The sequence below is a fragment of the Rhinolophus sinicus genome, chromosome 5 (assembly GCF_057876585.1).
Source record: "Rhinolophus sinicus isolate RSI-liver-muscle chromosome 5, RSI-T2T, whole genome shotgun sequence".
Classification (NCBI taxonomy): domain Eukaryota; kingdom Metazoa; phylum Chordata; class Mammalia; order Chiroptera; family Rhinolophidae; genus Rhinolophus; species Rhinolophus sinicus.
In genome coordinates this window covers 39,139,033-39,165,015 of record NC_142505.1, presented here as the reverse complement: position 1 = coordinate 39,165,015, position 25,983 = coordinate 39,139,033, and the positions used below count along the sequence as shown (strand labels likewise).

The 25,983-nt window shown below is 45.8% G+C and overlaps 2 protein-coding genes across 6 annotated transcripts in view; one reads left to right on the top strand and one right to left on the bottom strand.

Annotated features, from left to right (window-relative positions):
- PXYLP1 (2-phosphoxylose phosphatase 1) overlaps positions 1-19,697 on the bottom strand; it is a 65,422-nt gene extending 45,725 nt beyond the window's left edge. The window contains exons 1-3 of one of the 5 annotated variants that reach the window (XM_074312931.2): positions 19,564-19,690; positions 18,965-19,035; positions 17,677-18,384 (exon numbers count right to left, since the gene is read on the bottom strand). The gene's annotated coding sequence lies outside the window, so the exon portion shown is untranslated. Of the gene's footprint in view, positions 1-17,676; positions 18,385-18,964; positions 19,036-19,555 lie in introns of all 5 variants that reach the window. The other 4 variants (XM_074312932.2, XM_019747398.3, XM_088798371.1 and 1 more) reach the window with 4 other exon arrangements.
- On the top strand, positions 18,599-25,503 carry LOC141567341 (uncharacterized). Its single transcript, XM_074314086.2, has 3 exons — positions 18,599-18,667; positions 18,817-19,173; positions 19,414-25,503. Exons 1-3 carry the CDS (start codon positions 18,599-18,601, stop codon positions 19,792-19,794), a joined length of 807 nt encoding a protein of 268 aa, XP_074170187.2. The 3' UTR covers positions 19,795-25,503.
- Positions 25,504-25,983: the final 480 nt, after the last annotated feature.

The window sequence follows — 25,983 nt, the reverse complement described above, 5'->3', positions numbered from 1 at the left end:
GGGAAAACTAAAAAGCCATAAGCAAAAGAATGAAACTGCACCCCTATTTTACACCATACACAAAAATTAATTCAAAATGGATTCAAGACTTGACTGAAAGACCTGTAACCCTAAAACACCTAGGAAAAAACACAGGGGGTAAGCTTCTCGACACTGGTCTTGGCAATGATTTTTTTGGATTTGAGACCAAAAGCAAAAATAAACAAGTGGGATCACATCAAACTAAAAAGCTTCTGCCGGCAAAAGAAATAATCAACAAAATGAAAAGGCAACCTATGGAATGGGAAAAAATATTTGCAAATCATCATATATTGGATAAGATGTCAATACCCAAAACATATAAAGAACTTATGTCACTCAATAGCAAAAAACCAAACACTCTGATTTAAAAAATGGGCAGAGGAACTGAATAAACATTATCTCAAAGAAGACATACAAATGGCCAACAGGTACATGAAAAGATGCTCAACATGACTGATCACCAGGGAAATGCAAATCAAAACCACAATGAGCAATCACCTCACAGCTGTTAGAATGCTTATTATTAAAGAGAAAAAAGACAACAAGTGCTGGCGAGGATGTGGAGAAAAGGGAACCCTCGTGCACTGTTGGTGGGAATGTAAATTGGTGCAGCTCATATGGAAAACAGTATGTATGTTCCTCAAAAAATTAATAGAAATACCATATAGTCCAGCAATTCCATTTCTGTGTATATAGTTGAAGGAAACGATATCACTATCTTGAAGAGCTATCCCCATGTTACTGCAGCATTGTTTACAATAATAATTAGACCGCTTTCACTCGTCCCGATCATTGATACCACGGTCTTGGAACCAAATTGGGCTGTTTTTTGTAACAGACAAATAATCTATTGTGTTAAGCCACTGAAATTGGGGGATTTATTTGTTATAGTAGTTTAACACTCATGCTAACTAATAGTTGTCCATATACCGTGTTTCCCCGAAAACAAGACCTAATTGGAAAACATGCCCGAGCATGATTTTTCAGGATGACATCCCTTGAACATAAGCCCTAATGTGTCTTTTGGAGCAAAAATTAACATAAGAGCCAGTCTTATTTTCGGGGAAACACGGTATACAGTACAGGCTTTGGATAAAGATTAAGCAAGATAATATATCTAAAACACCTGAATCATAGTAGCTCACTTACAGTTAATTCCTTTCTATTCATGGGTCTGCTATCCACCTGAAAATACACCAATGAAATCAATTTCATTGCTTTGAAGCAAGAGTTTTCTAGGAATATTTAAATGTACAGATGGAGGCCAACCCTTTAAGCTTAGTACCAGGCAACATTTTGGGGAAGAGTTCTAATCACTTACATCTTTACATCACTGTGACCTGGGCTCTGAGGCTTACTGGAACCTAACTTGAAGCTGAGGCAGGCAGAGGCCCTGAAACAGAGGCGCCCAGCTCACTCAGTGGATGCCAGGCCTTTCAAGTTTTCCAGAGAGGGTCATGTTTCCCTGTAAATTACTAGGGGTTCTAAAACAACAACAACAAAATCAGTGGTGCTTAATGAGGCATGTGGGGGAAGAAGCTGTTGTTGACACAAGTGCTTCTGAGAATGCAAAGCATTTGGGTAGCGAGGTTCCTCGTTTCCACAAACTTAAGCTAAAGGAGCAAATACTGATTCTGTATCATCGTCGTAAAATTGAATTTCTAAATGACATTTCTGAGTACGTCTACTAAATAGGGCAAAGCGCTTTCCTGTAATATTTAGAGGTTGGTTGTAACAGTCATCTTCCAAGGTTGGTTGCGGTATTAGTTGGGAACTGTTCGTTGTTCACTGTTAGTTGGATGTGAGCGGATGTCCCAGTGGTAGGAATGTTGGTCATAGATTGTAGTCAGCGTTGTGAACTCTGCTGCTTATGGAAGATTGGCTCTGCCCACCAACCTTGTAATAACGAAGCACAGACTGCCATATCAGTGAACTTGTTAGAACTGATTCACTCAGGATGGAGATCTGTTTCCTTTTCTCAAGTTGAACATACCTGAAAGTCTTCTTTTGTAAGAAAAGAAAAACCAACCACATTCTAACAGATTAATTTAAAAACAACGCAAAATCTTTTTTCTTCCTGAAGTCCTTCCCCCCCCCCCCTTTGTTATAATGGACATATAACATTCATTAGTTCAGAGGCATGATATAATGATCTGATATTTGTATATATCCTGCAATGATCACCACAAGTCTAGTTAACATGTCACTATACATAGTTATAAAATTTGTTTTCCTTGTGATGAGAACTTTTAACATTTATTCTCTTGGCGACTTCCAAATATGTATATACTACAGTGTTATGAATGACAGTCACCATGCTGTACGTCACATGACTGAATTATTTTGTAAGTGGACGTTTGTACCTTTTGACCCCCTTCCCCCAACCCCATCCCCCGCCTCTGGCAACCATTAATCTGTTCTCCGTATCTATGAGCTCAGTTTTGTGTGTTTGTTTGTTTAGGTTACACATATAAGTGAGTTCATAGGACTGTCTTCTATAATTCTCCTGGGAGGTGGTCATCAGAACTCTGGCCCTTTAGCAGTTTCCCAGAACATTCTTAGGATGACCATCAAACCCTGCCCCTGGCCCCACAAGGCCCCACTACCAGTCCAGCCTCATCTCGACCCCCACACTGTAGTCCCGCAGCCATCCTGGCCATCTCTCAGACCCTCAAAAGAGCCTTGCTTATTGGGGACTTGGGGCCTGTGTCCTTGCATGTCCTCTGGCAACCCAGTTAGGAGGGGAGTCAAATGGGCAGGTGCTGGGGGTGCCTGTTCACAAGAGGCACCACCCCCGCTATCGGAAAGAACCTGAGATGAAGAACTGTACCTTTCTGAAGCTGCCTGGGGCAGCGGAGAGAGGCAGAGTCCCAAGGAGCAGGCTGCAGCCACGACACAAGGCCATCATACAGCCTTCTTGGGAAGACTGGTGTCCAAGGCAGGTGGGCGGGTTTGAAGCCAAGACTGAAATGCTCGGGAGAGCAGAGTGTGGTGGTTTTAAAGCCCATTCACCAATTCTGCCATATCTCTCATCAAGAGGGGGTTCTAGGTCCCCTAAGCAGACTTTGGGACACCTCGATACGTAGCATGGGATAGAAGAAACGATGCTGTGTGACGGCTGAGGCCAGAGAGAAAAGTCCACGCAGATTCTATCTGGCTTGTTGCTTCCTGGACCACTTGCTTTGGAGTCCTAAAGCTACCACGCTGGAGAGAGACCAGGTCGGGGGCCACCTAGCGACGGGGGTGCCCAAGTAGCCCCAAACTGTTCGAGACTTCCTGGTCCAGGCATCAGACGTGTGAGTGAGGGAATATTCGGACAGTTCAGATCAGCCACTGCCTGAATAGCTGGGAGAAGCCTGAGGGAGAAACACTAGCTGGGCCCAGTCCACCCACAGACCATGAAGGTAACAGTAAAACGATGGCTGTTTTAAGCCACTAAGGGAACCAAAGTTTTGCTACCCTGAAGCTGCCTTTTTGGGATATTGATTTTAAGCTTTTTATTAAGAAACAAGACTGAGAAAGAACCTTGGACCCTGCCCAAGAGATTCAAACAGAAAAACCGCTTTAGGAAGGGAATCTTAGGATGTTGGCTTTAGCCTAATTTGAATTAAGTATAGTAAATAAGAGGGCTTCGGGCAGGGGACTGTTAGCTCGATAGCACCCCCTCCCCCACTGTTTCTGAGGTGCCCAGCAAGAATTTTCCTGCCAGGTATGTTCCAGTCTTCCTCAACCACCTATAAATCGCCCATTCTCATGTCTTTGCTAGAAGAGCTCACAAAACTCTGGAAATTTTACTTACTGTTACTGTAGATTGATTATAAAGGATACAACTCAGGAACAGCCAAATGGAAGAAATGCACAGGCAAGGTACGGGGGGAGGGCAGAGCTTCCATGGTCTCTCAGAGCATACCACTCTCCTGGCACCTCAACGTGTTCACAGAGCGGAAAGTCCTCTAAACCCATTTGGAGGTTTTTATAGAGGTTTCATCACCTAGGCACGATTGATTCAATCACTGGCCACTGGTGACTGAATTCAACCTCTAGCCCCTCTCCCCTTCCTGGAGGTCAGGGGGTGAAGCTGGAAGTTCCCACCCTCTAATATGCCTTGGTTTTTCTGGCAACCAACTCCCATCCAAAAGTTGTTTAGGGGCCGCCAGTCATTCATTAGCATATGAAAGACACTTAGCACTCTGGAGATTCCAAGGGTTTTTAGGAGCTGTGTGCCAGGCAAAGGGACAAAGACCAAATATTTATTTCATGATACCACATCAGCCCATCCCATTATTAGAACATGCTAATTTTTAAAGTTCTCATTGATGTTGAGCTATTATCCTTACCAGGGAACCCAAGAGGATGAGCGTATTCTTTAGGTTTACATCGCAGTCAGGGGAAGAGCTAGAATCTGAAGCCTGCTCTTCCAACCTGCCAGTTCAAGGCTATTTCTAATCCACCACACTGCCTTCTGGAGGCTTACACTGACACTGAATGGTCTAGAAGCATCATAATCCCTCCATCCAAACAATAACAAAGCTGTGCACTTTTCATAATGGAGCACATGAAAAAGGTGAAGCTTCTTTATTCAACGTATAGTATTCAGTGTCTGTGAATAACAAGAGCTCATGGTGACATTTCAGGCACCTCTCTGCTAAATATCCGAGCGTTGAGTCCCTGAGCAAACAAATAATTCAGGTTTTACTTGGATTCCTGTTTACTGGACAGACCCTGTGTCAATTCGCTGCAGAAGGTGCTCCTGCTTTCCTTTCTTTCCTATTGTCATTCTCAGCGTCTTTGGAGATGAAGGACATAAGTAAACTAAAATAAAGTCCACTCCGGGGGATGGCAGTAAGGTAGCACCCCTGAACAACGGAGCTTTTGAAGATAATTCAATGAACCAGAAAAGAAAATGTGAAAATTTTAATGTGACTTAACATGAAAAAGGAAAAAAGAATACAGAACCATGCACCGCATAACTCTAAATTTTAAAAAATGTGTATACTGTGTTTCCCTGAAAATAAGACCCAGCCGGACCATCAGCTCTAATGCATCTTTTGGAGCAAAAATTAATATAATATAATAAAATTAATAAAATTAATAAAAATGAATATAATATAATATAATATATATAATTATATTATATTATATTATATTATATTATATTATATTATATTATATTATATTATATTATATTATATCCGGTCTTATAGTAAAATAAGACCAGGTCTTATAAAACATAATATAATATAATAAATATAATATGCTGGTCTTATATTAATTTTTGCTCCAAAAGACACATTAGAGCTGATGGTCCGGCTCGGTCTTATTTTTGGGGAAACACGGTATGTACGTTGGAAAACTACGATGGAAAGAAATACAACTTTAAAAATGACATGGCATTTCTCAGCCTTCAGGTTGGCAAACAATAACAAGATCTGCTCTAGTGAATGTTAGTCTCAATGAGGATGAATTCTTTCATGCACCGCTGGGGAGAGGGTTGTAGAGGAAGGGAAAATTTCCCCTCTTTTCCCTCATAGTTCTTCCGACTGGTCTAATACTCAGATTGACATGAGACAGATTAACAGGAGAAAATAACCAAATTTAATTACATATGTACATACGGGGGTTCCGTAAAACTATGGGATCCCAGGACAAATCAGGTAGTTGGGCTTCTATGTCCTCGTGAGCTAAGGGAAAAGGGGGGTAGTACATTGGACTTCAAAGGGAAGGTAGGCAATTCGTAAGTAGATAAGAAGGAACAAACATTTGATGAACAAATTCTTGCTGGGACACCCAGAAACAATAGGACACAGAGGGGAGTCGAACTAACAGACATTACTGGGTTCCTCCCTGTTGGCCCCCCTTTGCTCATATTGTGCTAAGGTAACAGTTCCCTTCCTTTCACCAGTTTTTTTAATCTGAAATTCTTTAGACAGGTGAGGGGAAAGCACAAAGCTCTTCGTGAGTCTGTTGAACTTTGTCTGCATCTGGAAATAATCTGCAGGCTCGGGTGGCACATTCTGGGGAGACTCATTTTGAATCCCTACAGTTTCTTAAAAGCAGGCTGCTTAAAATAACCAATATCCAAAAAAAAGGTATATTTTGGAGTGGCAAACTCTGCTCCCTCTCAGAGTTAAATGGAACAGAATTTGTGAAGAACTGGTCTCCTTAAAACAATCACACAAGAATTCATATTCTGGGTATCCTCAAAAATGCCCACCTGTGCACAAGACAGACATAGGAATAATTACAAAAATTTTAAAACAACTCAAACGTTCAACCATAGGGAAATGATCGGAAAATTAGCTTGTCCACACCATAAAACATGATTCAGCCTTAAAAAAGAAAGAGGTAGGTATAGGTGTAAACATTGACAAACTTCCAGGAGATACTGCCGAGTTAAAAATATATGAGAGAGACAGTGTGTGCAAGGAGCAGCCTAATAGATACAGTACAGTATAAATTCATGGAGGTGAAAACATACATTTGCATGTCTTGATAGGTATGTGGAAATTTTAAGGAAACATATAAACTTACAGAAAAATGTCTGGAAGAAGACGGCCTCCAAATTAACAGTGGTTGTCTCTATTGTGGATTTTTCAATATTTTACTCATTTGTTTAATGCTTTGTTTTTACTATGTATTGTGTACAAATAACAAAAAAAGATTAGTAACGACAGAAGAAAATGTTATATTGTTAAATCAAAAAAAAACAAGCTATCATACAAACATGTACAGTTTAAGCTCAATTATGTTATAAAGAAGATGTGACAAAACTAGACTATGGTTTGAAACAGGTGGGAGTGGAACTTTTTATTGCATACTCTTTAGAATTTTAAACCTATTGCTATTTTTTAAGTTGAGTAAAAGTTATTTACTCATCAACAATTTTTAAAAAATTGGAAAGAGAAATTATATCCTTCATGTTACGTGTGGTTATGGCTGGGATTACAAGTAATCTTAATTTTCTTTAAAACAAATTACAAGATGTAAGGTTGGCTTACCACTCTTAAAGCAGGTAGTGGGGTCCTGAAAGACTTCTTTTCTCATTTACTCTTTTTTTTTTTTTTTTTTTTGCATTTTCTAAATTTTCTTAAACAAACATGTATTACTTTTATAACCAGAACCAGGAAAAAAGAAAACTATAAAACTTATTTAAAATATTTTTAAACAATGGAGTTAAGTAAGAAGTTACCAGGCAGGTACATGATAAATTATAAAGAGACCAGTAGTTTTGAAAGAGTACCTCTTTTCAAAACTCAACGCAACATGGAACCTGAAATGTAAGAAAAATAAAAGCAGTTGACTAAGAGAACCCCGGGCTCCAGAACGCCATTAGGAAATGCACTGCACGGACAGCTGAGGCTGTAGGGGCTGGGGGCTCTTTGTGCTCCTATGCTCAGAGAGGGCCTCAGGGAAGAGGCAGAAACAGTGTTAAGACTAAAAGGGCAGGGAGGATATTAGTGGGTACGCCGCATGTGAACAGGCATTTCCAGGAGGAGACGCTATGTGTACAGAGGTACCAGAGGCGGGTGTGCGGGTGTGTGTGTGTGTGTTTGTGTGTGTGTCTGTGTGTGAAGCCCACACCTCCCTGGACTGTTGACTGACAGCAGGCTTTATGCAGTCACTCATCAGTGATCAGGATGGAGAATGGTTGGGGCCAGACTAGGTGCCCTAAAGGAGTAGGGGGCACAGAAGGTTCCTGCACACGTGCACGACAGGATGAAGGTGCCTTGTCGTCGTCACCGTGGAGCCGCTGATGGACACACTACTGCTGATGGATATTCATCCTCTCCTTGAGTTATAGGCAGGTGCCAGCAGCAAGAACACAGGCAACCTTCTGGACCTTCAAGTAGGAGGGCTTGCAGCTCATCATTACACAATTGATGGGTTTTGCCAAGGTTGTGCTGCATTTGGTCAGAATGGCAGGCTAGACAGGCTGTGGGCCTTCTCGGGGACTGAGATCCAGGCCTTTGACTCTGCCACCTTCCAGCTGTGACACCTCAGGAAAATTACTTAATCTCTCCTGGCTGCAGTTTTCTTACCTATAAATGGTGATTCAATTATTCATACAAGAAATATTTACTGAGCATCTGCTCCATGCAAAGTACAGTCATAGAAAATGGGGATTAGTAGTAACCAAATCATTCCAAAATTCCTACCTTCATGGAGCTTATATGCTGGTGGAATGTGAAATTATTCACATCATGGGGTGGTAGAAGGGATGAGCTGAGATATTGCCTGGAAAGCACTGAGGGTAGTAACGATTCTGCACCCAATTCCAGTGCGTGTGGTGGGGGTCCCCCCCCCATCATCAAGCAATTCTTGACACCAGCTGGATATCCTACCATTCAACCCAATTCTGACACTGTCTACCTGGAGATAGTGTCAGAACTCACAGGGTCAGGGCTCAGTCCCACAAGACTGCCCCCTCACCACTTCAGACGTCAATCACAAATCCAGGTTGTCCCCTGTACTTCTCACCAACTGGCTATAGATTGGAGCTTCCAATGACCCCCTCTTTGGGCAGCTCACAGAAGTCAAAGCAGTATTTTACTCACTAGATTTCTGCTTTATTATAAAAGGATATAACTCTGGAACAGCCAGATGGAAGAGATGCACAGGGCAACATAGATGGAAAAGGACGCACAGCTTTGCTGCTCTCTCCAAGCCCACCACTCTCCCCAAATCTCCACATGTTCACCAACCTGGAAGCTCTCCGAACCCTGTCCTTTTGGGTTTTTATGGAAGTTTCATTACATAGGTACGGCTGATTAAGTCATTGGCCACTGGTGACTGAACTCAACCTCCAGCCCCTTCCCTCGCCCCCCCAGGAAGTCTAAGTATAGGACTGAAAGTTCGAACCCTCAAACACATGGAGGGGTTCCCTAGCAACCAGCCCCCATCCTTAGGTTATCTGGGGGCTTTGCAAAATCACCTCATTAATATAACAAAAGACACCATTATTGCTGTTGTCACAGAAAATTCCAAGGATTTTAGGAGCTCCATGCCAGCAATAGGAGCAAAGAACAAATATGTTTCTTATTATAAATTACAATATCACAGGTAGTGAGGATCCCCCTCCTCATTTTATTATTCTGCACATTCCCTACAACCCTTATACACGAAGGCACCCAGTAAACACCACAGGACTGTCCTGAGTTTCTGTCTAGCCTGAGATTCCCCTACCTGGAAACAAAGTGCCCTCCAATCAGCACTGGGCTTAGACAAGCCGGAAGGTTCCTCTCTACCCTCTGCCCTCCGCACAGCACTGCCAATTCCACCCTAATAAATAGGGCTGGGGAGGGAGAATGAAATAGACCACCCTTGGGGCCATTCATCACAATAAAGGCAGCGCATGGCTCATCTTCAATACCCAGGCTCAGCCCTCATTTCCTTGGGGAGAGGAAAAGCAAAACTGCGAGCTGGTGAGAGCCAGTCCTCTCCGCAGGCTCAGGCAGCGCAGACATAGTTCCTGCCTGAGGTAAACCCGAGGGACCGCATGGCCTCATGGGGATGACCAGGCCCCTCCACGCAGGCCGGCCCATGGCAAGGCAAGCCGTCACTTGGTGATTTCAGCGTCCAACGTTCATTCAATGTGCTCACAGGGTGGGTCATAGCTACAACGAGGACACATTCTGAGACGAGTGGTCAGAAGGACTGGTGTGAGTGGAAAGGAGTAAAATAAAGTGTTAGCCAACTTGAGAAGCCCATCCTTGGGGCTCAAAGAAACTACTCCATCCAAAACCTTACTAGCACATATCTTGACCGGTAACAATAGTTGCAGCTTTCCTCACCAACGACATGCTAGTGTTCTGATGCTAGCTTCTACTTTTATAGGCTGAGTCATGCCTGGGCAAAGAATCAGACAAGAAATCGGAGACAGAGGCCCAGGGCAAGAGAGGTGATGGCACAAGCCATGGGGCACATTTCCTACGCGGCTTCCAACAGCAAACCCTTCAGAGCCGTCTGGGACAGCAGCCAAGCCCTCCTCACATTCAGGCCAACTTCCTCTGCAGCCTCCTTCCCCGTTACAGTCCCACGCCCTGCACTCCCTCACGGCTGGGACCTTATCTGCCTTGTTCGTAACTGTGTTTAATGAGCGAATGACTGCACCATCCCGACCCAACTCCAAGACCCTGGACAACTCACAGGTCCTCCTGAAACCCTGCCTGTCCCCTCTCCCAACTCAGGGTCTGTGCTCATTTCACTCTTAGTCCAGATGCCTCCTTGATGTGGGTAACTTTTGCTTATCCTTCAACTCAGCTCAAATGCCCCCTCCCCTTGGAAGCCCTCACTGACCCCAAGGCTGGGTGAGGTCCCCCAGCACTGGGCAACCACAGCGTTCCCACAACACTCATCCACATCAGAGGCTCACGCCAGCCTCCTGTCCGCCTCCCCCAGGCTGGGTGGACACAGAGCTGACTAAGCAACAGATGCTCAGTAGGTGTGTGGGGGAAGGAAGGGAGGGAGGGAAAGAGGGAAGTAAAAAGGGCACCAAGAAGAATGCTGTAACAGGAACCTACCACAAACTGAACAAGAACGAAATGCTAAAACTCAGTAGATCAATGAATGGATCCTTCATTAATATGTATTGAAAACAAATAGTAGGAAGTGGTTGCGAAAACATTTCTCAATGAATTCAAGTGGGAAGCAGAGGACACTCCTTGCTCTGTCCTCTCCTCTCCTCCCCTCTGGATGTGGCCTGGGTCGGCCTGAAGAGGAAGAGACACTTTGGAAAGCTGAGGAAGTGGGGCACTTACAGGCTCACAGGGAAGGCTCGGGGCTCTCATAGGCTCCTCTGGGCTTGGGGGTGCTGAAGGCCATTTCTTCTGGGGTAACCGCCAAATGCTCAGGGAGTTCAACTAGAAATCATTCCCACAAAGCTGTTAAGAACATGCCCTGGGGCAAGAAACAGGGCTAATGAGGCCCCTCCATGGCCCTGCTGGCCCAGTTCTCAAAGGTGGGAACAGAAGCAGGGACTGAAGACAGATGATCTGGGAATAAGGACTATTTTTAGTTTTGACTGGCACCTTCTTAGCACAGTATTATCTTCTAAGACAGACGCCCCCAGTGGCCCCTGAATGTTCATTCCTTCTTCCTAAGAGAATCTTGATTTGGAAAAGGGGAAGGACAATGTGGCAGAGATTGCCAGCTAATCATGAAACCCCTCTGTCTTCCTCGTAGGCACAGGGCTGGACCACCTTTCCCAGCCTCCCTTGCAGGAGGTGTGACCATGTGACTGAGCCCTGGCCAATGGAATGTCAGGGGAAGTCATTCACCACCTCCAAGTTCGGTCCATAAAATCCTCCCGCACCATCGTCCATGCTCCTTCCTCTTGTGCTGATTGATGCAAACAAGCCTTCAAAGCCTGGGCGCCTGAATCACCTCTTGGAGGAGAGCCCCTCCACTGGTAAGAAACAGCCATTTTGAACTTTGTGTGAGCAAAACGTAAATGTCTGGCCTATGTGAGCCATTAAACATATTTAATTTGCTGTTTTTTCATTAGTGAGCCCACCTAACTATTCTATGTAGCAATGTGCCCTGCTAAATACTCACATGGCCCTTTTAACTGGGACAAAGTTCTGGCTATGAAATGTCCGGGGAAATGTGCTGGGTGTTCTGAAGAAAATGTCTACTTTCCTGGTAAAAGGCACCAACGTGGCTTGCATCGCCTTCCTGCAGCAGCCATTTTGCCATCCAGAAGGAAAGGCCAGAAAATAACAGAAATGTCAGTCCAGACATACAACAGCCGTTGAAACCAATGCCAGCAACCACCTACCTTCAGACAGCTTGTTACATGAGAAAAATAAACCATTATTTGTTTACGCGGCTCCGGTAGAACTTTCCGTTACTCGAAACCAAACGCAATCCTTACTGCTTTGCAACCACTCATTCATTCACCCAACTTTTATGAGGGCCTGTTTCATGCCAGCCCTTGTGCCAAGGGCTGAAGCTTTATTGATGAGCTGGGTGTGGCCCCAGCCCTCCAGGAGCTCCCAGTCAAATGGGGCCCATGAGTGGACAATCCTGATCCAGTGGGAACGGGATGCTGTGATGACACATGCTGTCCCAGTGGAGTGTGGGCAGAGACAAGGAGTTCCCAGCTCCCCTTCTGGCATCCTGCACGCAGAGCAAACACTCCTCAAGCTAAAAAGTCAGTGGAAAGAATGTGCTGTGCTCAGCCAAGCCAACTGCAATTACTTGCTGTACGCTGAGTCGTTAAACACCATCAATTAATGCAGCTGTTTCAAGATAATCAGCAGTCATTATAGCAAGATGCACAAGAGGAGAAAATAAAAAATCATATGCCATTAACTTAGAAATGCTGGAAATTATGTGAACTGAGGATGAGGCAGCCTGGCTTAGATCTTGTTGCCTGCTGACGTTAGCTATCACCTAAAATATAATTTCTTTTTCAAAGACACAGTAATTTTTCACCCTGAAGACAGCCAAATATATATACGTATATACACGTATATATATATGTATATGTGTGTGTGTGTGTGTGTGTATATATATATATATATATATACTGTCCATGCCATAACCTTTGACCATAAGTGTCCAAGCTTTGATTTTTTTTCAGGTCTGTGTTTCCATTAGGAACTGTGATGGAGACAAACTGGGGACAAAAGACCCCACTTGATTACCTGGGAAATCAACAGGCAACCAAGACCGGAGAAGTCAGAGCACCTGGGGGAACCATTTGGAAACTGGAGAAAAGGTTTTCCTTGTTTTTTTATTTTACTTTATTGGGGAATATTGGGGAACAGTGTGTTCCTCCAGGGCCCATCAGTTCCAAGTCATTGTCCTTCAATCTAGTTGTGGAGGGTGCAGCTCAGCTCCAAGCCCAGTTTCCATTTTCAATCTTTCGTTGCAGGGGGCACAGCCCATGTGGGAATTGAACCAGCAACCCTGTTGTTCAGAGCTCGTGCTCTAATCAACTGAGCCATCCGGCAGCCCCAAGGTTTTCCTTCTTTTAATTCAGTTTTGCTTACATACAAGTAAATGTTTTGGTTCTTTTTTTTTTTTTTTTTTTTAATGAACGTCATTACTTGCTATTTCTTTATTTTCCAAGTGTGGGGTAAGTATTAAAACAAAAGCCAAAGTCTCATTGACTTTAAATTCCAGTAGTTTGAAAATAAGCAGGCAATGGGGTGGTCAGGTTTCCAGTCTGACTGCCACTTATTAGTATACAGTACTCCAGTGCAGAGCAGAGGGCATGCGAATGACACTCACAAGGCAGAGAAGTGCTCAGGCTCCCGGGGCAGCAATCGCAGAAGGTCTCTCTAGTCCTCAGGCCTGTTCCTGGAAGCCTCCGCCAGCTGGGTGACGGCAGGGGCTAGCTGGGCAGGCTGCCTGCTCCCGCATGACACAGGGAGGACACAGGGAGCCAGTGAGGGCAAGCGCTGAGGACGAAGGACCGCCCTTTGCAGGACCAGTTATTAAACCCAAGGCTGTCAACACGGTTTCCCAGAGACCAGCCGGAAGACACAGGAAATACGGTGCTCTGGCCTTCGGCCTCGGGTCCCCTGCCTGCCCTCAGGAGCAGCTATGCCATTCCTCACCCAGAGAACTGGGTCTCTGGTGGTCTCTTGGGCTTCTGGGGTTGCTGAAGAGGCAGTCCGAAACACTGGCTAGGGCAGTACTTTGTCGACCAGGACCAAGAACTGTGCTGGCAACACGGTGAGTACATACTGAGTGTATGGTCTCTTATCACACTTCCTACTAACAACCCTCAGCCAAGAGTGATAATTACATCATTAACAACCAGCACATGTCAGACACAGACCAATCAAATGAGAACCTGTCTTAAATAGCTGGCAAGGCCACGTCATACCAGTGTATACTGGCTAACGGTCATCAGTCCCCTTACCCCCCATGGCCAACACTAAGCCACACCCCAGAGTCTCACAGCCATGACAGATGGCCAAGAGCCAGATGAGCAGCGGAGAGACGGAGAGACGTCTGAATTACCATTCGTGTCCTTTGCTGTGAACTTAAGTAGAAGGTCCTCTGTTCTATGAGGACAGGCACTGTGTGTGTCTTATCCATTTTCCTGCCTATATTCACTGCCTTAGTGCAGTCTGCTGGAAACATGAATGTATTTTTAGGGAATGAATGACGAGTGATAACCACTAACCCTTTCTAAAGTACGTAGTATGTGCAAGGCACTGCTCTAAGATTGTCATATACAATCTCATTTCAGCTTCACAACAATACACGGGGGTAGGTATTATTGTCATCAGCCCAGTTTTACAAATGAATAAACTGAGGCACAGAGAGGTTAAGTAATTAGCCCAACGATGCAAAGCTAGTAATGGTAGATTCAGGATTCAAAGCCAGTCTGGCTTCCGAATCTATACTCTTAACCACGGCACTGTGCGGCACGCACAACCAAAGTCAGGTACGCCAGTATTAGAAAGTCACTAGAGAACCTCTGACATCCCCAAACCCGGAGGAATCTCCCAGGAGGTTTCTGGTGGTGCTAAGCATACATTGTTGCCGTTTGTTTGACTGTTAAGGAAAATCAATACCTAAGCTGGAGACCACCCATAATTTTCAAATAACTATGTAACCACATTTGGTTATCAAGCAACTGTAGCAGAAATATCTAGGTTTACATTGTATTCTCTGTTCAAGATATGTGAATTCTAGCGGAAGCCTTTTAAATCCCCTGTGGTCCTGTTTCTCCATCTCTAAGAAGATCCCAGACTCTCTGGAAGGATTGAATGAGATCAGGGATATAGTTGCCTATTTATAAAAAGTACTATGTAAGCATAATGTATGATCATAATAATTAGTATATTTCAACATAATGACAGATCAAAATTTCTATACTAATCAATCTATACTTGTCAAAATTCTGTACTTTCCTATACTATACAAGTTCCTATGTATCTCTCCACATTTTAGTAACAATGTTTAAAGCTTAATAATTCCCGTAAGATTGTGTCCCTCCATTATTATTTCTGAGCCTCCAGACATTCCTACTATAACTTTAAAAACTTTTCTCTACCTTAATCCCGCTGCTACATTCATTTTAGAAGCATAAAGAGTTAACGAGGCAGTCAATGTCTTTCTCCAACCTCACATTCTCCTATATTAGCAGATGACAAAATTAGCAAGCAAGAGCATTTTATTTCATATGTAAAAAGCTCAAAGTGATATTACTAAAGCTCTGAAGGCCTGAAGTTTAGGGTTGGATCCAAGAAGGAGGTAGGTCTAAGAAAGTAAGCTGTGGTTTTGTTGGTTGGAAAGACACCTGTATTCATATAATTGAGGGGGAGGACAAATAGTATTCAAACTGTTTGTAAATTTAGTATAAATGATGACTCTAACCACACACAGGAGTTGAGAGAAGAGGAGGGAGAGGGGGTGTCAAAACTAGGTGCAATAATTTTCAACTCAGTCTGTTTTTTAAAGCTTCGGTTTCTATGCTATTGATTATAGCTCTCTCTCTAAGGACGTTGGTTTATACACAGAGGCACAGAGAGTGGTAAGCAAATGAAAAAAGGTATGCCTAGTAATACAGAAACGTGAATGTGTGTATGTTGGGGAAGTGACAGTGCAAACAGAATGTTCGAGGTTCTACAGTTGCTACCACTAGATGTGTGAGTTGCCCCAACTCTCCCCTGCCGCAGAGCACCAGCACAAAGGAGGCTCTACCAGTGTGTATAGTGCAAAAGGATGGGGCTGGGGCAGGGGAGGAAGACAGAAAGGGAGAGACAGAGGGACGCATGGACAACCCAGCCAAGAGGATACGTGCAGGTGGCCTCCTGGCTGCAGGAACCACTCCACAAGGCTCCTTTAAGGTCTTTTCTCGGTGCCTTTTTAATCATTAACTTCCTTCATGCTCTGGAAGGAAGCTGACTGACATGTTCCTTTCCAAAAAGCAGTGGCTTCCCCAAGCCAGGCCCAGGCATTCAGGGCAGCCTGCTGGTTCTAGGGTGGAGGCTAGCAGGCTGGAGTCTGTGGCTCAGTGAGGCCACTCCGGCCCTCCTACCTTTTGGACTCAGAGCAGACCCTGTAATTCATTCCTGGTTAATGGGTGCTTTGCAGTACCTCTGGGTTTATGGACTTCCACAGGCCCTAATCCATCTGCAAGGCTGCCGAGCAGGTTTCTGACAGGGCCCTGAGAGGCTGCTTCTGTCAAAATGCCCACCACCCCACCAGAAGGCAGCTGGTGCCTCTTCTTCATCCCCTAAATGCAGGTGCACAGACCCTCCTGGCTGCTTCTACCTTAGCCACTCACCTGGACTCGCCCTTCCTTCAGCATCTCAGGTGTGAGGTGGCGCCCCCAGACCAATGTTGCTCAAGCCACCATATCCAAAGGGGCACAACCCTCATTCAAAAACTTAAAGTGGCTCAGTGCTCTCCCACCTTGCTAAGCTCATCTCTCGGCTGGCTTTCAAAGCTCTCTGGAAGCCAGAACAGGGGGCCCAGAAACCTTATTTCAGGTCATTTCAGGGCCATTTTTTCTGTTGCAGTGACTTTGCTCCTGATGGTAACCCCCATACCAGAATGTGGGAGCAAGTCCTAATCCACCAACCAAGAACCTTGTTCCAGGGTTGAAATCTCCTCTGAATTTTTAGAACCTTGGCTATTCTCCCATCTTTTGCCTACCCACCTCCGGAGCAGTCAGTCTCGGTTCCTCCCACCCTCCTTCCCTCCCTCTTTTTCTCTCTCACTCACAAGTTGCAGGCATTAATTAAACCTCTTCTAGAAAATAGATTTTCACCACCTGCAGGAATTCTGGGTAAAAGCCAGGCCTGGAGACAGAGATAGTCTGGGTAAGAAAGATAAGCCCATGACAGCCGTAAAACTGGATTGTGCAGGTTCCCCCCTCCAAGTGACAGTCTGAATTCCAGCTCTTTCCGGATTCCTGAGAAAAGGGGGCACAGGGTGATCCCGCCCCCTTAGCCTCTGGCTGTATTCTCCAGAGCTGACCTTTGACAGAGTCAGAAGAACTGGACTTTGCTCCATGTGCCAGTGGGTCACAGCCACCTCTGCCAGAAACACCATCCCAAAACACCTGCCTCCCTCCCCCCAGCAGAGCTGCAAACCACATTGCCAGAAATGTGCAAGAAGGGACGCTTCGAGCTCTGCTTGGAAAGTGGTTATCTGGGGTAGGCAGCGCCCACTGGAGTGAAGATGGTGCAATCTGAAGTAGCCAGTGGCCTCCGCAAGTGGCAGCTGGTGTCCCTGAGTGTTTCCTCCATCATGGGCAGGGATGAGGGGGTGCTTAAGGGGGCTGTGGCCGCAGCTCAGGGCCCTACAGGTTAAGCTGTGGAGGACTCGCCCCTCAGCAAAAAGCCTTAAATCCCAGAGTGCCCATCACCCTCTCACCCCAATTCTGGGATAAGAACAACTGCTTTACTTCCTGGAAATTCTGGAGTCCCCACTGAGGTTAGGACCCAGCTGTCAGAGGCTGATCCATAAATTGATCTCTCTGCCCAAATACACACAGAAATGAGTTTGTCTCTAATGAGAATATATGTATATATACACACATACACATGAAATTTGATTAATTTAAGGACATTTTGAAAATAGTGCAGCACAATGGAAAAACATGGGTTATAGACTCAGACAGACTGGATTCAAGAGGGGGATCCATTTTTTTCTTTTTTTACTAGACAAACACTGAGTACCTACCACTTACAGGGTGCCAGGCAGGGTGCTGGGGCCACAGCGATAGTTCCACCTCCTCCCCTGGCCAGTGGGGCATCTGATGGTCAACAACTCATCACAGAGCAGAGTGGTGAGAGCTAAGGAGATGCCCGCAGGAATGTGTGGGCACTCCGAGAAAGCATTCTGAGCCCCAGTGTGACCTGGGGCTAGTCACTTATTAATTCACTATTTAAGAGTGAAGGAATATTGAGCTCATTACTATTAAGCCAATCAAAAGAAAAAAAGGTACGGATATCAGTTAAACAAATGCTCCGGATGCTGTGCTCCAGAGGCCAGGTGGTCCTTCCTGTCCTTGGTGCCCCAAAGCAGCCTCCCACACATCAGTGAGGGTGGGCTGGCCAGGAGCTAATCCCTAAAAGAGACGTACCCCCTGCATGTCCTTTCTCTGCAGTAGGCAATTAATTTAATCCAAGACTTAATGAAAGCCAGGAGAAGGGAGAGGGTAGCTTCACGCACTGGCTTTCAAGCTGTAACCAAGCATCTCCACCTCTCTCCAGGGAACAGGAGGCTTGTCAAACCATCTGCTTTAAACTCTTCCCACAGATGTCCAGACTGGGCACCAACACCTCTGAGAAGAAGGAGCTGTTGCCAAGCCCCGTCTACAGTCACGTCACGTTTGGAAGGCTGGGCTCGGCACTGTCTGCTCCACACTCGGTTACATCCGAGGGCCTTCTGCAAAGAGCAACAAATGTCCCCAAGTTGAGAAATCCTCTTGAGGTCCCCTTGGCCATCCACCTCACACTTGCCCCTTAGCACCGATTTGATTCCACATCTGTCCTGATTTACTTTTTGAATGCTTACAAAGCAGGCTAGCCTTCCCACGAAGACACTGGCTACCCAGGCGGTAAGAGCCTCGCTCCCCACGGAGCCCCTTCTCTACAGCTGAATGCCGAGCCCCAGCTGGAAAATATGGCTCCACATCCGCCTGCACCACGAATCCTTTAACCATCCACAGGTACAACTTGAAAGACCGCTGCAGCCACAAAGAAAGCAACCTGCCCTAAGCAGATGTAATTGTGTGTGTATGTGTGTGACAAAAGATCGCGACATATTCAAGTTCACGAGCTAAAGCAACGCCGTGCGGTCGGAACCACGCAGTCCTAGCCTGAGTCTTCCAGGCACGTCAGCCTGCGCACGGAGCGGCCCTACGCGGGGCCCCGGGACACCCGCAGACGCCCCACGCAGGTAGCTGCCAGGAGGAGCCAGCCCCACCCCCAGAAAGGCCGCGGAAAAGTTGCCGCCGCCTTCTTACCTGGCGACGAGAGGGTTCGGAACTGCCTGGGAAGGGGGGTTCCGGGAGCTCGAGTGCGGGCTGGAATCCCACTACAGGAGGGCGGGGGCCGAACAGGAGCGGGTTGGAGGGGCGGGGACGCGGGGTGGAGGCGGGCGAGGCAGGAGAGGCGCGGGGCTGGAGGTGTGGAGGCGGGAGGCAGCGGGGGTGGGCGAGGCGCCCACCCGGAGGTGAGGGCGAGGGCTTGGGAAGAAGGTGGCGGAATCGCAGGACGGGTTCGAGGGTGCTGGGGCTTGGAGAGGCGGCGGGGGGCTAGGACAGGGGGTGTGCGGGGGTGGGTGGCTTGGGGCAGGAAGGGAGTCGGGGGCCTGGGATTTGAGGAGGGCGCGGGGATGCAGGGGGGCGTTTAGTTGCGGGATTCCGACCAGTACTCGGAAGCCGACCCCAGCCCCGCCGCCACTCTCCCACAGGAGACACTGCCGGGTAGCCCCGGCCTCGGGGCGTCCAGAGGACTCCCCCAGTCTCCCAACTCCAGACCCTGGGACGCCTGCCCGCTTGGAGTCTCCGCGCCGCTCATCCCCAACGGTGACCACTTGGGCCCCAGCCCGCAACGTGCTCACCGCCCATGGTCCCGGCCGGGGCCCAGCTCCGCTGCTGCGCGCCCTATTCTGCGCTCGCCGCGAGGGGAGGCGAGGGCCGCGCGCACGGACCACGGGACAGCGCAACAGCCCACAGCGCCCCCTGCTGATCTCGCCGCTCTCGGGGCTCGGCCCACCGGGCACCAGGCGCCTTTGAGCTCCGCCCCAGAGGCGCCGAGGCGGGGCGGTCCGGTTGGGGAGAAGGGCACATGAGGGGTTATGGAGAGGACGCTGAGTCCTTGAGGCCAAACACGGCCCCCAGAGACGGGCCAATCTGCAGAGAACCCGGCCGGCAAAAGCTACGGCCACAGGCACCCCAGTGTACAGTGACCGCGGCCACATGCGCGCAGGGCTGCTGCGCGCCTCACAACGCCAGACTTGGGATCATGGACTGCATGGACGCTCACTTAGGCAGGAGTACCCAGATCCGGCCCGGGCCCGGGGCCCTAGTGTGGGCGACTTTGGGCCGTATACCTGGCCCGACGCCACTCTGGTCCTGGCGCTGGGCTGGATGAGCGTGTTTGGAGTCCGCTACCGCCCGGTTCCCACTGCCGTGTGGACCCCAAAATGTAACGATTCTCGCCACCGTGCCCTAGCCACCCCCCCCCCCCGCCCCGCCTTCAGCCTGCTCCACGCTTCTCTTCCGGCGCCGACCACATCCGGCCCGGTGTGTCAACTGGAGACCTCGCTGATGCTCTGTCTCAGGATGGTCTGCGGGTGCCCTTCGGAGGTCGCAGTCCGCGCAGCCTCTCTCCCAGCCCCGATGCTTCCTCGGAACAAGTCACTGAAGCGCTTGACAGATTTCTACAACTCTTGTGAGGCGTCTGAGAGTTTCACTTGATTTGATACCTCATTTGTGTGATACCTCCAGCTGGTGGTGATTCCTACATGATTTCTCTGTGGGAGATAATCTGACCAACTGCGATTGTCAGAGAGGTCTGTGGTGTCAGTTCGAGGTCTACAGCGAGCCCCAGCACAACTGGCCTCCAGCAAAAGAGACACTCATCAGTATTTACTTCCAGGCACACTTTCTAGAGGAGCTAGTCGTTTGGCCTCTAATTTCACTCCTGTATTGATAACTCCCTATCTACCCACTATATCCAGATATTTTACCCGTATTTCTACCTACTCTCTGGTTTTCCATCTCAAATCAGCATGTCTTGCACCAAATTCTCTCTTCGCAGCTCCTAACCCCACCTACCCTGTGGTCTCACCATTTTCCCAGCCACCTGGGATACCTTCCTCACCTGAAGGCTGAATGTCCAGTCAATGTTTGCTTCCAAACCCTGCTAACCTGCTCTTCTCACCTCATTCCCCTAAGGCTACACTGTCCTCAGCTTCTTCCTGCCCTGACTGCTGACACAAGCCCACCCAGTCCCTGAACCATGTATCTCCCAGCACGAAATCTTTCCCTCACCTTTAACATCATCCCAGACTTTCCTACATGTCTCTCAGTTCACCCCATCCCACCCAACATGTCCATCTACAGGCTCCTCTTGATTGTCCTCTCACTAATTCCAGGCTCTATGCCTGGGCTGGTGCTGCCTCTCTCTTCCCAATATGGGTTAGTTAGGGCACCTTCTGCTGTAAATGACAAACAACCCAATTCACACTTGCTTAAATAAAAAAAGAATTGATTGGCTTATGTAAATGAAAAGCCCAGGGCACATGTGCTTCAAGCCTGGATTGAATTCTAGAGACTAAAGACTTCAGGGAGTCTCCATCTCTCAGTTTCGCTTCCTTCCATGTGAGCTATACTCTCAGGCCCCATGTGAGACCCCAGCAGATCCAGGCTCACAACTTCCCAGCAATAAATCCAGCAGAAAAACAGCTTCTTTGCCGACCATTCCCACAAGGCTTGGGCCTGACTCAGATTGGCAGGATTCGGTCACCTGTCCATCTTGTTCTCCCAGAAACTGTGACCCCATGTTGAGTTGTTCCCTCTTTCTCAGCTACTTTTTCATGCCCCACAGGGAACATGTGGCTGCTCTAGGATCCCTTCTCTATCACAGGGGGACTGTAGGTGACTCAGAGGCACCATTAGGAACCCACAAAATACACCACACCAGCACTTCACTTTGCTGCAGCCCTCCTGTGTTGGCCCGAGGCATTCTGGGGCAGAGTTCCAAACAGGAAGTGGGGCACAGGCCATTGCTGCTTTCAGCTTCCTCCTCAACATACCTGGGATTTCTGACTTTATACCATACGCCTCCCTAGGTGAAAACCTGGCCCAGAGGTGGCCTCAGGCCCCTCTGGGAACCCACGTGTGCTCTGCCTAGACTCATTCTCTCCAGTCTCTTTCCTCACATTCCCTATTCCCTGAGGGCTTCTATGCCACCTTCCATTCTGAAGGAGATGTCTCCTTCCTCCTCCGTGTGGATTTTGTGTTCTGAGTGGTACCCACCCTGCCCTGCCCCTTTGGGCAATAACACCTCAGGGCTGAGCCATAAAGGAGGAAGGGGCTACAGGAAAAGGTTCCTATAGGGAAAACATATATGGGAAGCATCTCAAGACCATTACCCCCATCAAACCTCTTTCCTTTGTGGTTATTGAGGAGATAGGATGTTGACCTGAGGCATCCGGTGGCTATCTGGCCAGCACCTGGGGAGGGTCTATGCCAGAGATTGTAGCAAACCTACAGGAAAGCAGAGTCAAGAGATAGGCAGCTTTCTGTCATTCCTGAAACCAGGGCCTTGATTTTTCAATTACATGTCCAATAAATCCCCCGCTTTCCCCCAAGCAAATTAGAATTGGTTTTTCTGTCACTTGCAAACAAAAGAGTCTTGAGCAGTCCAAGCCTATAGCATAATTCCTGGCACATTGGTTACTGCAAAATAGTAACCATCATCATTGTTCATCTGATAGAAGGACAAGTATGCCCATCGCCGACTGTAAAACAGTATAAAGGAAAAAGTGCAGTGCCTTTGCCTCACAACCATGGTCTTCCCAGTCTATTCCCAGCCTGCTCCGTAGTGTTTTCCAAATACACATGTTGGCCCCCAGGGAAACTCTCAAAAATCATTAAAAGCTGAACCCTCCCATCTTACAAAAATAGGCCCAGGCTCACCCAAGTTATGCATATTCTGCGAGGCAACATTAGCTGTCATTTTACACAAGCAATCTTTGCCTAGACAGAGAATGGCCAGGGAGCAGGTGCCCATCTTCAATTCAATTTCAAGCAAAAATTGAGCAAAAATTGAGAAAGTATTTGCAGTCTCCTTTGGTTTGTGCTATGGACTTAGAGAAACAATGGGCTTCTGTTGCCACCGTTAGAGGGACTTGACTATGGGGGGAAGACAAGTGTCTGGATCAGAGCCTGAGGTGCCAATACCAGGGAGCCCTGGGGGAGGGAGTGGGGTGCTTTGTGGACCAGGCAATCCTGTCTTACAACAGAATTATCCATCTGCACAAAACATTTCTTTTGCATCCATCACAGTATCTAGGTTACAAATATTATTTTAAAATTCCATTTACCATGGATTTTGTTTCTCTAATTATAAAAGAAGTGCCGACTCCTTGTGGAAACTTGGAAAAATACAAAGTACATAAAAATCAAGGTGAAAATAAAAATTATCCGTAATAAATTTATGTCAATATAGTAGAGACTATCAAATGAAGATATAAAGAGATATAAAGATATAACATTGTCCCATGCATGCTTCCACGCCCTTCTTGGCAAGCCCAGGCCTGAGGGAGATATTAGTTTCGTGTAAAAGTAATTGTGGTTTTTGCAATTTAAAAAAAAAAAAAAGTTTTTTAACATTTTAAACCGCAATCACTTTTGTACCTACCTAATAAATATCTTGCAAAAGGCTAAAGGTCATTTCTTGAGTTCTTGCAAAAAATGCTGGACTCTCTTCCCTAACACATGCATTTAAAAAAAAATACCGTAATCCAAGCCTCCCCGCTCCAGGGTGGTCTGTTCTCTATTACTTATGTATGCATGATTCCTTTTCCCAGCTACCAGCTGCAATCCCTTCTCCCCACCCCCAGTTAGCTTATTATACTAGCCCCTTCCCCTCCTGAGAGCAACTAGGGAAGGAAAACTCATTTTATCATCTATCTAGATAAAATTTAATTACAAAGCAAATCCGGAAGAACAGAACACAAAATAACTACGTTAAATAAAAATAAGAGATGGCTCCTAAACCTGACCTTAAGCCGCCCCCAAAAATCCCAAAGAACTGGAGTAATTTGCTGAATCATAGATCTAAATGGTCATCTTTGTCCTCTAAACTCTGAGCCCAACCGAAAGATGTTTCTAAGGAAAAAAGAAACGAACAAGCACTAGATGAACTCACACAAATCTCATTGAGAAAGAATAAAAGGACAATAAGGATTCGGGCTATTTCATCTACACCAGTACCTAGCACATGCTTTATAAAAATTGGATGAATGGATGAATGAGCCAAAAGTCCATCCCTCTCATTTTACAATTAGAAGCCAATCAGAAAGGAGACAAGAGGAGACTGGGAAACTGGTGGAGCTTTCTGAAGTTTCATAGCTACTTGGGAGACAAAAACCTGAATTCTATGTTCATGAAAGAGGTGGGGCCCAGATAACACACCAGACTTCCAGTTAGGACCCAATACAGAAAAGATGGAAGTCTGAAAACAGCTTTAAAATGCTGAAAGAAAGTAAATGCAGAATTCTGTGGCCAGAGAAAACAAGGAATAGAAGGAGTAATCTACTTGTTCTAAATCAATCACAGTGACATAACGAGAGAGCCGGGACTAGCATCTAGGCTTACTAAGTACTTCAGGGCCCTTTTCACTGTGCTACGGTGTTTTCTCTACTATATCTATATCTATATATCTATATCTGTTTATATATATATAACATATATATTTATATATATATATATCTATATCTATCTATGTCTCTATATCTTTATATATCTATATCTGTATCTACATCTATATATGTTAATATCTATATATATCTATAATATATACTGATATCTATATATATCTCTATATCTCTATATATCTATGTCTGTATCTATATCTATATCAAACCATTAATGAAAAGACAATCTCAATATTGTCCAGAGAGGAGCTGAATACATTTATCTTATAGTCAGGTTGAATTTTTTTGGAAGCTGCCTTCCAAAGCCAGTTGGAGTCACCCCTTCTCTCAGTGTACTCAGGTTACTTATATTTTGGAACCCTGGCTGAGATGACTTGGGTTCTGAGTTCCTTTGCCTCCACCCAGGCCTCTCTGAGCGACAGATCAGAACATCCAATTGCTTACTCAGTGATTCCACCTGAACCTCCACAAACTCCATCCTATTAAAATTGAATACTTTATTTGATGTTCAGACCTGGTGTTTCCTATCTTAGAAAACACACTTCTGCTGCTTTTCCTGGTCTTCAAACTAGAGACATGGGAGATATCCCTCTCTTCCTCATCCCTCATGTCTAGTCCTTTCCCAAGTCTTGCTAATTACGTCCTTCTTAAATATTCCTCCAATTTGCCCACTTTGATTCTCTCCATCACCCCCATAGTCCAAACCACTGACCTAAAGTCTATCACTATAGAGTAGTTTGCATTTTCTAGAATTTTATATAAATGAAATCACACAGTATGTATGCTTTTTTTTGCTGGACTTTTACACTTACTTAGCATCATTTTTTTAAAGATTCATCCATGCTGATTCATGTATCAATAATTTGTTTTCCTGCTGAATATTATTCCATTGTAAAAACACACCACAGTTTGTTTCTCAGTTCACCTATTGATGAACATTTGGGATGTTTCCAGTTTGGGCTATACAAATAAAGCTGGTATGAACATTCGTGTACCAGTGTGGGTACTTGTACCAGTGGGCACATGCTTTCATTGCTTTTAGGTAACTATCTAGGAATGACACGGCTGGGTCATCTGGTAGACATATGCTTAACTTTTTAAGAAACTTCCCAACTGTTTTCCAGAGTGCTTATACCATTTTACATTCTCTCCAGCTGCATATGAGAGTTTCTGTTGCTCTATAGCCCTACAGACACTTGATGTGGGCAGTATTTTAAATTTTAGCCATTCTGGTGGGTATGTAGTGGTATTGCAGTGTGGTTTTAATTTGCATTTCACCAATGTTTAATGGTATTGAGTATCTTTTCATGTGCTTATTTGTCATCTGTATATCTTCTTTGGTGAAGCGTCTGTTCAAATCTTTTAACAATTTAATAGGGTTGTTTATCTTATTATTATTATTGAGTTGTAAGTGCTGTTTATATATTTTAGATGCAAGTCTTTGTCAGACATACATTTCACAAATATTTCCTCCCAGCCTATGCTTTGCATTTTTATTTTCATAGCAATGTATTTTTAGAGAGCAAAAAGTTTTATTTTTTCTTATTCTTGTATTTAAAAAAATATTTAAACACTTTTTTCTAGGACATAAAA

Bases quoted from the DNA above. Each gene is read 5' to 3' on its own strand.
- LOC141567341 (XM_074314086.2), top strand. From the start codon at position 18,599: ATGCCGAGCCCCAGCTGGAAAATATGGCTCCACATCCGCCTGCACCAC. The intron at 18,668-18,816 runs GTACAACTTGAA...ACGCAGTCCTAG, and splicing joins AATCCTTTAACCATCCACAG to CCTGAGTCTTCCAGGCACGT. The intron at 19,174-19,413 runs GTGAGGGCGAGG...ACTCTCCCACAG, and splicing joins GGCGAGGCGCCCACCCGGAG to GAGACACTGCCGGGTAGCCC.